Source organism: Haemorhous mexicanus, chromosome 10 (genome assembly GCF_027477595.1).
Source record: "Haemorhous mexicanus isolate bHaeMex1 chromosome 10, bHaeMex1.pri, whole genome shotgun sequence".
NCBI lineage: Eukaryota > Metazoa > Chordata > Aves > Passeriformes > Fringillidae > Haemorhous > Haemorhous mexicanus.
The window spans coordinates 19,632,095-19,647,140 of record NC_082350.1 but is presented as its reverse complement, the minus strand read 5'-3'; the positions used below and the strand labels follow the sequence as shown (position 1 = coordinate 19,647,140).

The window sequence follows — 15,046 nt, the reverse complement described above, 5'->3', positions numbered from 1 at the left end:
TGGTCCTGCTGAGCTGTCATTCTGCTCAATGAAATAAGCCAAAATCTTTTGGTGTCTTCTTGCAAGACAGACTTTCCCTTCTCCTTGCTCATCCTTCTTTGGAGCTGTTTCCATGCCTCTCTTCTGTACAACATTCTCAACTGAAAATCTGCTGCTGGCATTGTCAACTGGCACTGGTATTTTCCTGACTATTCTGGAAAAAACTCTTCTAAAACTAGATCTGCATCTGTCTTTTTTATGGATGTATTTTATCGACAACTTGCAGTCATTATGTGTGTGCAAGTCATTCTTCTCAGTAATTTCTAAATGATAGCCCATGGCTTAGGGTAGGCTTTCTGTTATTGATGATAGTGTAAAATTAAATTGTATTTTTACTGCTGAAGTACAGACAGGTCCCTCTGTGTGGTGACTGGAGCTCAGCAGTAGTGAATGTTTCCCAATATTGACAATGTTTTCCAGCACTGAGTAATCAACAAATGCAGTCACCATCTTCCTGCCTCTTGCGTGTTTGAGGAGGAAACATCAGAAACAACCACTTCCAACAGTGATCCACAAAATCCTTCCCTCTTAAACTTTCCTCATTCTGACAGTCCTTCCTTTAGTGCTCTATTTTTCATTTCCCCATGAATGAGTTTCCTGCTTTCTTTACAGATTTACTGCTGTTCTTTATTTTCTCACACTTCAATAATAATTTCTTTTGTAACACTGTAACAAATGCTTACCAAAGACCATACAGATCATGCCAGTTATACTTCCCTAGCCTAAAACCCCAGGTATGATAATAGAAAATGCTGTCGGGTTAGTCTGACATTATGTCTTCCTGACAAATTCAATTTTTTTTTTTTTTTTTGTCTAGGTTTGTTTAGTTTTCCTTGGAATCTGTTCCCTAAAACCTTGAAGATTACAGATAGCCATATGGGTATCTGGGCTGTTGTCTTACCATTCTTCTCACCTTATCTTAAATCTGGTATACTTTCTGTTGTTCTGTTCACATTTGTAACTAGACTATAACATATTTTCTACCAAGTCTGCAATTGAATATAACACATTTGTAATAGCTGAAGAATTCATACCCTCTTAAACATTTTGGTTTTGCACCATAAATTAGGTTATCCATAATACAGATGCCACTTTGAGTATGTTTACTTCTCCTCCCCCTTTTTCATGAGATAACCAAAAAACTTCCAATGATTGTTTTAATATACTTTAATGTATTTCTAAGATGTCATCTAAATAAGCTTTACTTTAGGCAATTTGTACTTTTTCCTTCTGCCTCTGAGGGACTATCTTCATCCTCTGTGTGCTCTTCATACTCTGTGTTAAGGCATAACCTCAACAATATAAAAATTGAAAATATTAGTTGTGAAGCTTCTTAAAAAATTTTTGCTCATTTTCTGGTCCAGGTTCTTAATATAACCAACACCTTTGTTTTTCTGCCTTTCCTGAACAGCACGTAATCCTTTTTTGTGAGTATTACATGGATTATTGTTCTTTCACTATTTCCATGTAGTATCTACCTGTGTTCTAATAATTATGATTTCTCTTCTTTGCACAGGTTCAGGCAATCCTATGCATCTCTTCCAGCTATATAGACCTTGGCATGTTGTGTGCATTACCTGGATTGGGCAGAGTAGTAATATCAACTGTGTAGAACAAAACCACCAGTCACTTATTTCCTGGTTTCCATACTTTTGCATTGTTTTCTCCGTTGTTCATCATAATTTCCCCCCTTTCTTTTATTACACATTCTTTCTTGTGTTCCTTTTTCAAAGCCTTCTTAAAATTGTCCTGGTTCTTAAAAGGAGTGTTAGACAACAAATAGCAAAAATGAAAGATGTCATCTACATCTCAAGCCTGCAACTGGAAAACTGTATTCCTTGTTAAACTTCCATGAACGACAGCAGAAATAACCTGTCACTTTGATGAGACACATGTCAAGTTGTATTTTTTATTTTATTAAGAATTTCTGTCACATTTCTGTCATTACTCCTATAACAATGGTGTCCAAGGCAATATTGAGGACTAAGGCCATCTCCTACCTAGCATAAATAATATGAAAATGTTCTTCTGTTTAAAATATGATTTTTTAAAAAATATAAGCTTTAAGAGGTTCTGAAAGATTACTAACATATCAAAATGTGATGTTTACTCTCAGTTTTACATAATAGTCAGAAATACTCAAAAAGCTTTGATTTATTGTAGTCCTTGTTTATTCCTACATTAATATTAGCAAAATTGACCACAGTTTAACTGTGAAGTGAAACTCTAACATTCAGCCTGGCTTATTGAGAACCATATTTCTGTATTTCAGGCTAAGCTTAAGTGGGCAAGTATTTCCCCTCAATTGATTTTTAATTAACAGTGAATAAGAGTTCCTGATACATCTATTGATACATCTTTTATATCAATAAAAGTCAGAAAATGCTGAATTTGAAAAGGCATTTTGTGACAGCTTTCCTACCCCTATCCAGGAAATGCTGTATTCACTACTTGACACAGCTTTGGAACCTGACTGGTGACATTGGGAAGACAGAAATTAACATGAAAAAGACATGGAAGCAAACTACTGCATTTTTTACAACAGTGTAATTTCAAATTAGATCCACTGATATCAAGGTTAAGATACAGCTGGCTCTAACGTTGGTGAGGCAAATTTTAAAGTTTGTTTCCTCAGCTTCTGAAAACTATTAAAGTCTATAAAGCCATATGATTGATAGTAAATGCATGTCAAAATAATTCTGAAGGTCTCATTTTTAAATGTCAATGGACAAGAGCATCTGAATTTCTTTTATATATCTCATAACAGCAAACAAAGTCCTAATGTAATCAGGGAAGGTAATTTGCCTAAATTCATTGCACTGCACTTTCCTTATCACACATGCTTTTGTTGTTGCTCTAAATGCATAGATGTTATTCTGTTCTAAATGCATATTTTATTGAAAATTGCTGTCCAAAAGGGTTGGCAACTTGTATTCAACATCCATATTGGGGCAAGAGGTGTAAAAGGGAAAGGATATGAAATGAACATGAACACAAATGAACCAGAAGACAGCAGGCTGCTCTAAGACAAGTGAACATGAAGCAGGAGAGTGTTTCACGTTTTTCACAGAAACTCACAAACACTTTATTTTGCGTGGCTCTTTTCCCCTAAGGATTGCCAAAATAGAGAAGCATGTGAGAAAAGTGAGTTTATGTGAACAGATCTACCCTGCAAACGTTGTAGATAAAATTCAGGTGGTTTTTTTTGAGCTGGCTACTTCCCTTCTCGTGGCATTCCCCCATTGCTTCCTAATCCTCACACAGTTTGTGAAGAGGGAGCTCTGCTGGTGAGAAATTTTCTACCACCAGTTCACCTCCCTGTACTCATGGGAGTGAACCACTGCCCAGTGAGCAGAACTTGGCTGTGGAACACTTCTGTTTTGTGCCCAAGTGGTGCTGAGAGGGGACTCAGCCCCTGCTGCAGGCAGCAGCCAGGGGTGGGTGAGCTGGCTGCCCTGCCCTGGGCAGCAGGAGGGAAAACACCACAAAGGTGGCAGGAGGCAAAACACCTCATGAAAGCCTTCAAACTCCAGCAAGGAGGAGAAAATCAGCAAACAGGGCAGTGAGAGGAGCAGCAGTGGCAAATCTGAGTGTCGTGACAGGCAATGGAGAAGCAGAGGAAGAAAAATTAATGCTTACATCGATATACCAACCTGCAGAATTTTGGCTCAAAATGGTTTTTTTGAGAGGAACTGCAGCAATGCTGATACATGATTAATTGTGCAAACTTTGGGAAAATCACATTCAGGGGCTAACATTAAACTTTGGGTTGTGATTTGTAATTTTGGGCATGGCTAAACTGATGAGACATGGATTTTTTTTTTCCATTGCGTATAATGAGTTTCACTTACTTGATATTTTAGAATTTACTTTATTTATATGCAAATAAACCACTGGAAGTAAAACTAACATACCAATGACTCAGAACTTCAAAAGCCTGAGAGCAGACCAATGAAATGTTAGACTGTTTATAATAATTCTAACCTGGCAGAAAAATTTGCTGAATTTGGTCTTTATGATCCTTAGGCATTTTATTAGAAATATTACTGGACAACGATGAAAATCCATAGCTACAGAAAGTCACCTCCTAGTTTACATGCCATTACTCTAATTTGGAAGACAAGTGTTTCTCTCAGTTTTGCATCACCTATTTCTGAAACAGACTGTGCAAAATTAGATTCTGTGATACAAACAACTAGTATGTACATTGTGTGCTGGGTAGATTAATTCTAAGCACTATTTCAATGCTTTTGCCTTTTTCATTTTCAACATTTGCAAAAAGAGTAGCAAATTACCCTGGATAGAGGATTTTAAATGGACCTGGTTTTTACATCAACGCCCTTGTTTTTAAAGCTTGCTTAGAAACAAGATTATTATAAATTACAAAATAATCTAAAGCTGAGGTATGAGACTGCATTTTCTGAAGTCTAAATTTCTGCATGAATTATTTTTTTCCATCCTTTCATGCCCATTGTTCTTCATGAACAATTCATCCTGATACAGCTGGTGGACTTTATCCCAACTTTTTATCCTCCTCCTTTGCATAGTAAATTGTGACAGTAGTGGTAGATTAAAAAAATAAACTACAGCATGGTTCTTGAGTAAACAGTGCCTCTTTGGTGAAAGTTATACACTGGGTTTAGACTAACATTTATATTAATATATGACAGGGACTATGTAGGGGCTGTTGTTTTTCTATTTTTTGAATGAATTTAATTCCAGAATAGAAGAGTGGATCCTTAGTTAGTAAAAGTTCTTCCTAATTTACATCCAGTAAAAATACAGCATGAGCCAAGAATTTCTGAGCCTTTTCAAGATTAGGCTCTTGTAAAACTGCTCAACAGCTTCAAAGAATGCTTCCTCTACCAGCATTGCAAATGCTCACAATTTTTACAGTTTCGGTCTGTGCCTTTGCCAAATGCAATTTATCATCTACTTTCTTTGAATTAACTTCATTCTATGAAAGTGAGCTCATTAGTTTTACCTTTTTTCAATTTACAAGCAGCTTGTAATCTGCTGTTCAAAACCTGGTAGGGCTGCTACTGAAATACTGGAAAATATCAAGGCAAAATGGAAAACATAAAGACTACCCCAGTGTTGTGAGTACTTTTAGAAAAGAGTTGTAATAATAAAATATTATCAGTTTATCATAATGTAATTTTACCTAGGAGAGGAGTTATGATTCATAGACACCACTAGAGATCAGTTAAGATTCCAGCCATGTGCCCAGATTTTTAAAATTTTGTAGCTTAAAGTTATTAAGTTTATGTTGGTATTAACAACCAAGCAGAGATTCAACTTAGCATTGAATTGAATTTTACATTGTGCATATTCTTTATGGGCCGTTTTATTCATGTCAAAATGCACTTTACTTATTTTTTTTTTATTCACAACTGTTTAAAAGCTTGGGGTTTATTTATTTTAGGTAGCAGTGTCACCAATACTGTTAAAATATTTTTAATAAGTATCTAAGTAAACCAAAATGGGATTTGCATCTGCAGTTCATACTGAGATTGTTCTGCTTTCCTTTCCTCAGTGACTTAGCTGTGTCTTAAATGCTGAGAAATCAGTGCAAAAATGCCTTTTATAAAATATTTAGCAATACTTTTCATGCCCACTAAAACATGTGAAGCCCTTGAGGATCCAACTTGCAAGAATTTTCATGTACACATACTTATTTTTTTGTAGACCCTCTACGATCCTAGAGGTGTGTGTTTGACAAATTGAAATGAAATGGGAATGATTAATATGGATCATTTTGTGTAAATAGGAAATGCCAATGGCACACTGTTAAACATCACAACACAAGAATTAAGGGCATGAAGCTGATTGCCTATGCAATTAAAAGTTTAGGAGACAAACTATCTGATCTGGAACTTGGCCAAGGCATCTTGACTAACAAGCCTGCTCCTGCAAAAAAGTGCCAGAGGAACTCTGATACCCCTGTGTGGTCAAGATTTCTGCTTTGACTAAATTAAGCCATCTCAAAACATAACTCTGCCATATATATAATCCCATGCCAACATTTGGCAAAGCACTACTTCTGTTCAAGCATTTGTGCCGGGGAAGGCTGACTAAATACAGCATCAGGGCAAACAGTTTTGAAAGCACATATTTTGAGTTTCATAGGAAGCCAAATGCTGTGCAAATCCCGTTCTGTGACTGAAATTTGCCCCCCGTTCATTTATAGTACTTTCATAGAAGTCAACAGGAGGACTGGTACCAGGGCTATAATATGCTGTAAAGACTTTAAAACATCTCACAGTTGGTTGTTAAAATGACAGCAATTTGAGAGCAGTGATTGGGGGCTGAACTCAGCTCATGTTCTGCTCCCATCTGGTCTGCTACTGTTCTGTTGAAGATGGAAAACCACACACACAGGATTGCACGCATTATCCCTAGAGACAAATACTCTCTTCCACCTGTACAGCTTAGCATTTAGACTTGCTCTTCTGCCTTATCTGTGAATCCCAGGGTGTGCTCCTGTATCCATCAGGTTCCATCCTGTCAGAGCCTACATCTACTGAATTAAACAGGACTCCTTACATAACTGAGGTTGTACATTTGTGGACAAACAACCCATGCATCTCATCTGAAGTTCTCTTTCTCATGCAGAAGCGTCATCCCCGGGGCCCAGGAGGAGCAGCTGCTGCCCCAGGACCCCTGGCAGTCCCTGCGGTCACTGGGCAAACCCAACCAGCAAACTCTGGGAAATCAAAGGCTTAATTTCATGAGGATGGTGAGACAGCTTTGAAAGAGCTCCCGTGGCACTGCACTTCTCTGCATCCTAGTGCTGCTCGTGGTGCTGGCTCTGTGGAAGGCCACTTCACCTCTCTCCTGGTGTTTCACCTGAAAGCATGTGCTGCACAAGTGATGGCAAAAGCAAATCCTACAGAAAGACACCTGGAAATACGAAGGCAGGACATACCTTCCTGTTAGATGTTTTAAATTGCCTTTGGAATTTTAGCTTAGGACCTCTTTAGTATTCCTGTGTTGTGAGGCTTCACTTGGAAACCAGTAAGAAGTAAATCTAAACCTATGTCTTTGGAATAAACAAAGTGATCTTCTGCCTTTTGGAGGAAAAAAACCAAACAACAAACCTAATCTGTACTATAAACAAAAAATTAAGAAGAGATACAGACATTATGGCCTGATGTGGTAAAGTACTTTCGGGGGCGGACTTCAGCAGAGCTTAAATGCAAAGTATATTTCATCTACACTTGCACAATTTACTGAGCTTAGTCAGAAACTCCCCACTGAAGCTGATAATGATTGATTGAGGCCTCTCCAAAATGGGTAAAATCCCAATCTCTGTAATTAAGCTTATTACCTTGTTAGGGTTATTAAGGTTCTCCCCTTTTAGAAGTATTCCAAGAATTAGCTGAGTTACAGCAGGTTATTAGTTAAACATGGGCTCTGCAAGCATCTTTGAAAATAAGGGGACTATGGGATTAATTCTGCAGATTTTACTTTTATGTCTGAGAACAGGACAGCAGGAAAAAAGGAAATGATTACTGGAATTCGAAATCAGATCCTACATTGGACCCCGATAAGTTCAGAAGAGCGATTGCTCTAAGGCATGAAGGATCAGGTGTCAGATATTGGCCCATCAGTTTGCATTTGGATGTACCCAGTGCAGTTTCCCCAGCTAAACACCACCTTCTCTTCCAGAAGTGTAAGTTCTATTAAGGGCTCAGTGCTTTAAAAACCAGATCATTTTTGTTTCGGAGTCCAGAGTGCTGACCTATGTGTCTGACTTGATCCACCCATACTGGGATGGGTTTATGGTTCACCTTATTTTAGATTAAAAGGTAATTGCAAATAGCTCTTCCTAAGTTAGTAAAAGTCTTAGAAGAAGTCTTGGGTAATAAGAAAGAACCTATAATGCTTAAAATGTGCTGGAATTTTTCTTTTTTTTTTTTTTACATGTATTTGTATGGTAACATGGTTTAATCAATGTTACAGTAGATCATCTCATTGCAAGGAAATTAGCTTTTTATTGTCTTTGCCTGACTCACTTAAAGGCTCTAATTAAGGATAAAGTAAACATGAAAATCTCTCCTAAGGCTTTAAGCTTTGTAGATGTTATCTGAAGCTCATTAATGCTTCCTGTTAGGACAAAAATATATTCAAAAGTTTGGATGATGAACTGAGGTGGGCTTTTGTTTTTAAAAATTATAAGTATATTCAACAGGAATAGAATTTTTACTTCAGCATGCCTTTTAAGAGAATTTGGTTATTATTTATTTATATTTGAGCTAGAAAAATACAAGTATTTTGAAAGAAAAAATTAAAGAAGTACACCGGTCACAACATATTTGCATGTTTTGACCTTATTTCCTATTGCAAGTTTGACTTCAGTCTTTGAATGACTCAGAAAGTGTACAGTGCTGTGAGAAACCTCAAGATTCCATTGGATTCCCTTTTATAAGGTGCTGTATGTCAGTTGAAATCTTGCAAGATGTCACTCCCAGCCAAGAACTTCTGCTTTCTTAACGATGTAAACACCTACTTGGCAACGTCCCATTCAGCAGCATTATTTATAGGGTTGGTTTTGTGCTTTAACCTTATTATCAGAAATAAATGGTAACACGCACACTCCCTGCATTGATTACATCTCCTGGTAAAACCTGTTTGCTCTCCTGTTATGAGCAGTGTTATGTCACATTATGTATCACTGCTGCGACCAGATAACACAAACATGAAAGAGTAACCGGTGTCACTCAGCTCTGGAAGGCAGTGCTGGATCAGAGTCCTGCCTTAACTCATCTCTATCGTGCACGACCCGGGCTCTGACACTCCTGCTGTCCCCCATGAGCACCCAGCCGGGGTTTAAACGCTGTGCAAACCAAACACAAGTGGTCAGCTCACACCTCCTGAGGCTGCAGTTCCCCTCCGAACAGCCTCGGTGCTAACACCGCGCACAAGGCTGGTGTGTGATAAAAGCATTTGATTGCTCCTGGCAGTGAACACCAAGCCAGATTGGGTCAAAGCAAAAGAACGAATTTGGGAGATCAATGAAAACCTTTACTCCACTTTGACACTTCCTCCTTCAAAACAGACTTGGCTTTCCAAGGAAGAGCCATGTGAAGGAGAGCGGGAGTCAAGGTTAAAGCCATCAGGTCCAAGGCAGTGGAATGTTTTTATCAGGGAGGGGTGTATCCTGCCAAGGCAACGTAGATCAGTAGGATCATCAGACAAGATTTCTGCCTAAAATCTTGAAGTCTCATTGCCATGTGTTTGAATTCATTCTACAAAGTCATCCCGTGGCTTAGCAAAATTAATCCTCATCCCGTGTCGGGAGGGAGGAACAGAAATCCATCCCCTTTAAACACAACACACTGAGCAAATTGACAGTTTGAGTGTGTTGTGAAACCTTTGCAGATTTTGCAAAGCAAGTGCTCTGTCTTTTCCCTTATTGTTTGCCCTTCACTTGACATACAGGAAGAGATGCATCAAGAGGATGGCAGGAGACATGTGTCACTTAAAGCATGCCATAACAATGTTTGCCCTGGAATACTCCCTTGAATCTGTTTGAACAAGCAGGCATCACAAAAGGAAAAATACACGGAGAACTTCACCTAGTTACAAAGTTGACAGAACCCCGTGCCATCCTCCCCGCCGAGCAGCGCCAGCCCCGGGCACGCCGCTCCCTTCGGCCCTGAGCAGGAGTGCCAGGGTCACACCGCACCAGGTCACTTGTTGCACAGTGCCAGGGTGGCATCTCCCCTCCGCTCAGCCCACCGAAAGTTCCCGGAGCCGCGTTTCCCGGAGCCCGCCCGGAGCTGCCCGTGCGCGGCCGCTTACCTGCATGTGTCCCTGGTACATCCTGCCGCGGCCGCTCGGCTGCCCTCAGGCCGGCAGGTCGGCTCCGCGCTGCGCGGGGGGCACTGCTCCGGCCGCTCGGCTACGAGAAAGAAAAAAAAAAAGGGGGAAAAAAAAAGCAAAAAGGAAAAAAAAAAAAAAAGCCTAACCCTGAACGAGCTATTTTTGGCTAAATAGCAAAATTTGTCCTGGCAGCTCCTGTACTGGTTTCAGTAACCCAGAGCTGTTCGGCGCCCCCCTCTCGCCTCGCTGCCCGTGTTTCCCCCACGAGGCGGTGCCGGCGCTGCCCAGGGCAGTGCTCGGGGGCGCTGGGCAGGCGGGCGGACCCGGGCAGGGCTGCGGGCGGCCGGGCGGGGAGAGCCGCGGGGCGGAGCGGGGCCGCCGCTGCTGCCGGGCCTCGCCCGCCCGCCCGCGCGGCGCCTCGTCCCGCTGCAGCCGCCCCGGCCTGGCGGCCCCGGCCGCCCTCCCCCGCCTCCCGCCGGCAGCCCCGGCCTCCTTCCCGCCCCCCTTCCCTCCTCCTCCTTCCTTCTCTCCTCCCTTCTTCCCTCCCTCTCTCCCTCCGCAGGGGGAGCGCGCAGCATCCAGGGAACGCGGGGAGCCCCGCGGCCATCGGGCGGAGCCCGCCGGGGTCCCGCTGGAGCCGCGCTGCCCCGGCCCCACCGCCCCGCCAGGGCTGGCGGCTCCCGCTGCAGTCATTAAAAGAAAAAAAAAATACAAAACAACGCGAAAAAAAAAAAACCCACAAAAAGCCTGCTAAGCATAACAGCAAAAATTGGAGCGTCCCGGAGGCAGGACCCGGCAAAACCCGGCTGTGGCACACGGAGCCCCGCAGGTCGCAGTGTCGCTCCCCGTATGGGAGCGGAGGGGGCGCGCAGGGAGCGGCTCCGGCGCGGGCGCATCCCGGGAATGTCGCTGCCCGCGGAGCGGGAGCGGCAGCGCCGCGCTCCCGGCCGCAATTAACCGGGTTTCAGCAAAAGGAGCGGGCCCTACCTTGTGCTCTGCGTATGAAGAGCGAACGTGATCTCTTGTGATTCCCAGAAAATGTCAGGAGACTCTTGTTCTGCCTTGGTAGTATCGCTTAGTAGCGTTTTTCAACGCTTGGCCAAGACGCTGTTATATAGGCAAAAATCTGGCACCGGCCCGTACGTGCAAAATTCTGACCTTGTAAACTGGCACAACAGGCCTGGCTAAATCCTGAAGGAGACACCTGCATCATCTTGGATCCAGCTTTTTTCTCTACTTCGCCACCTCAAACCTGAAACTCCCCATCTGCTAAAAGGAGCAGCTGCTTCAATTTCATCGTAAATTTCTGTCCTACCCAGTGTGTCTATATTCAGTAGCACAGAAAACCTCCAGCGCCTGGAATTTGCTAGATTGTGTAATTTCTTGGCTCTGAGCTCTCAAGTTTCACTATTAAACTACACAGAACTTTGTGATGTTTTTGATAGACCAGAGCAATCCAACCTTAAATGTGCTCCTGTACTAGAGCAATGCAAAATAGATTTCTTATTCCTGAAAGCAGCACATTTGTATCATCACAGCTCTCATTTCAGCTGACTAAAAAAGCCTTTTTGAAGTGTTCCCATTCAGCTGAAAAAATGGGTTTTGCAGAACATGAGTTTGTAAAGTCTTCAGTGATGGCATAAGCAAAATCTATCCAATTATTTTTTTCACTTAGGCTTAAGAGTTTTCTCTTTTAGATAAATAGCGAAGTGACAGTTCTCTTACATCCAGTGGATACGTATCCAGCTCACTGAGATTTTCAGAGCAGCCGAGGAGTTTAGCCATGTATTGGTGACAAAAGGAAAGAAGAAATGAATATTTTTTTGTCTAAATCCCTTAAGCTGCTTTGAAAACCTCAATTAAGAGCTGATGGGCTTAAAATACGTCTTTGGGATTGTCCATACATGTTAGACATATATTACTGTAAAATTTCACAAAGGGTGACTGCACCTAGATAGGTGAAAATATCAGATTTGAATTACCATGGTTTCACTTAAAATACATGATGTGGAGAACAGATTTTCCAGATGTAAATATTTGGGAGCCTTTGTGCTCAATTTATAAGTTTAGATCCAGGTGAAAACAACCAAGTCCTGTTTAAACTTGGAGCCTTGATGTCTTTGCTGTTTGTTGAGATTTATTAGACTCTTTAGCTTTTAGTAATCTTGGAGGTGCACTTTTTCCCTCTGACTACAGTAGATCCAGAGTGTCCATTCCTGTGTCAGTGTGCAGGTTTACTGTAGTAGCTGAATGTTTCTAAGGCACTTGAAAATATCTTTATCTTACTGTTTGGGTTTGGGTTTTTTTTTTAAATTGTTATTGTTGTTTTAAGTCTGAGACTCTTGTGTTTTTCTCAGGGGTATAACTGGGGGAAATTTGTCAATGCCAGTGTTTTAGCAATATCTCTTTTATCTAAATCTAAGTATATGCATTGTGATTTAAATTTTTTCTACAGGGTATGAAAATCACACTTATAGTAGAAGAGTTGTTAATTTAGCAGTGGTTATTCATGCTGTGTTATTTGTGAGTACAGGACAAACATTGGTAGAATTTGTCAAGATCCAAATGCTAGAGATTAATAGTGTAGTGTGTTACAGGCATTTTTCCTAATGCATCTGAAGCAGAATTTGTTGCACAATTTGTTGATGCAATGGCATGTTGATGTCACATTTTGGCAGGATTTGAGTGATCCAGCAAAGCCAGATAGATCCAGCTTTTGCCTTTTTTCTTAGCAGGGGCTAAATCACTTGGCACTGGTCAGGGAGGAAGCTGGCAGAGCAGCAGTCGGTGCAGAGCAGAGATGGAGGGAGAGCTGTGCAGGGGCAGAGGGGCTGCAGGGGCTCCTCCTGCTTCAGGAGCTGTTATTCAGATATGGTTCAGCCCAAGTGCTCTGCTTCCACAGGTGTAAACTCTGCCTCTGCTCCCACTCTTCACAAGAAGCTTCAGTGAGATTGTTTCTCTCTCCATCTAGTCCTAACCTGCAATCAATGTGTGATCCTTATTGCTCTATTACGCTGCAACTTAAAAAAATGCAGTGCTGGGTGCCACAGAAAGCATTAGTCTGTAATTCTGTACCATGCTCATAAAGGCAAGTTCTTTTCAGCATGGAAACAGGTGAGTGCCAGGATCCATAATTTTCTCTGACTCTGCTCTGTTTATGGATGTGAAAATCTGTTTTGTTGCAGGGCATAGATAATCGCACAAGGTTCACTTGCTTCAAATGCTTTGAAAACATTTTTCTTTTCTGTTCCCTTTTGGTCTGTCTCTGTGGCTGCATTAATATTTGAACCAGTGATGTCTGTGTGCTATGATCTCTCTAAGCTTTGTTGTTTGTTATGGCAAAAATGGAAAAAATCATGGTAGAGAATATGAAAGTCATAATGTTTGTTAAGAAAAAGAAAAGTCACCATATGGCTCAACAGATTTTAATTAATATTAAATTGCCAGGGGAAATTTTGAGAGAAGTCAAATAAAAATCCTTTATTTTACAAATAAATGCTCAGATTTTGTTTTGGAATACATTGCTGGGGCAATTGGGACTATTGGGAAGCCTGGAGACATTAATAGGAGGGCATTCTCAGAAATACAAAGTACACAAGGTGATTTTGGAGAGGCTGGCAGCTACCTAGTTACTGTCAAAACCCTGACACGTTTAACTGCCCCTGGGAGGTGGTAGAGATTTCATTCCTTTAGACCTTACTGATATTTCTGTCATCCTGTACACTTAAAATACTCTTAAATCACTGATGTGAAACTGCACACAACCATTTCTATAGATCCCAAGTTAAGAACACTTATTCTAACATTCTTCATTAACTGAGAGATGGGAATGGCAGGGGCTGGGATTTCCACTCCAAGAAACCACATGGCAAGGGTAAGTCCTGAATTTTATTAGGGAAATCTTAAACATGAACAGATAAACAGGCCTGCACACTTCATGTAGAAAAGTGAAAACATCCTCCATGTGTTGTGTGCAAAGAAATGTTCGATGGGAGAGTTTGAAATGCAAATTGAGGGGGATGAGCTGTAGCACTGGAGACTTGGAAGGGCCACTTTGGGGAATTTGTGCCTCTGGATGCCCAGCAGGCTGCTGTACCCATCACTCAAGGGTGCTTCTCAGATCCCTCTCAATCTCTGGTGTTTCTCAGGTGTGACAACAGGCTGTGTTGCCAGCATCCAACAATAGCACATGTTTGGTCATAAAGACACAGATTTGCAGCTTTTTTGAATAATAGATTAATGTTCTGGTGCATATATGTTGTATAAAACATCAGTCTATTAGCTCATGTAACCATGGAGATAAGTAATTTGCACGCATGGAAACTCTTTGGGTTAATTTATGCCTAGTGTCTATATCTTATTAAGAAATAGATCTTTACAAACATTATTATTAATAAATATTTTTGTTAATGCTGTTCTCTGCTAACTGAGAATAATTGGCCTAATTTGTGAAAACATGGAGCTGATTAAAAATAAACTACTGAAAATAACCTAGCTTATTCTTAGACTCGAGTGAGGTTGCAAAAAACTGTCAAAATTAATGTATTAATAGTGTTAAACTTTATCAAAAACATACAATTAGGATTTGTGATAGTGTTAGTTCTGACAGATTATAATTACACTTTATACTCTGTTTTCTAGTGGCAGTTATAAGGTATGAAAGGTACAACCACACATTAGTGAAAGTGCTAATTATATTATGTATATTTACACATTCCCTTCCTGTGCTAATGTGTTTATATATGTTTAGGGAATACATGTAAAAAGGTTTTTGAGATCCTTTATGTGCTTTAATGAATAATAAATGTGAACAAGACGCAATCCAAAATTAATTTTAAAGTTCTAAAAGTTTTGCTAATGATGCATATACAATGTTTAATTAATAAGACTCAGTGTAGAAACCACCAGCCACAGTAACAAATGGCAATTAGGGTGTAGACAGTGCAAGTAGAATACTAACAGTATAATTCTTCTTTATGTTGGAGTCACACCACTTTTATTCACCTACAGCTCTGGATCTGTTAGTAAACACCAGCCTAGAACTTGTCAGCAGAAGGAAGAAAAATATCACATTATTGCAGGTTGTAACCAGCATAATTCCAAGTTCCCAGTCCCGTTTCAGTGGGAGTTTCTGTTGCTGTGTTGATGTGTGGCACGTCCCTTGGTGCCCCAGTCTGAT

At 40.7% G+C, this 15,046-nt stretch overlaps 1 protein-coding gene across 8 annotated transcripts in view; it reads right to left on the bottom strand.

Annotated features, from left to right (window-relative positions):
- PEX5L (peroxisomal biogenesis factor 5 like) overlaps positions 1 to 10,214 on the bottom strand; it is a 99,490-nt gene extending 89,276 nt beyond the window's left edge. For all 8 annotated transcript variants that reach the window (XM_059855718.1, XM_059855720.1, XM_059855723.1 and 5 more), the window contains exon 1: positions 9,847 to 10,214. In XM_059855718.1, the coding sequence (XP_059711701.1) occupies positions 9,847 to 9,867 (21 nt within the window). In that variant the 5' untranslated portion in view covers positions 9,868 to 10,214. The remainder of the gene's footprint in view (positions 1 to 9,846) is intronic.
- Positions 10,215 to 15,046: the final 4,832 nt, after the last annotated feature.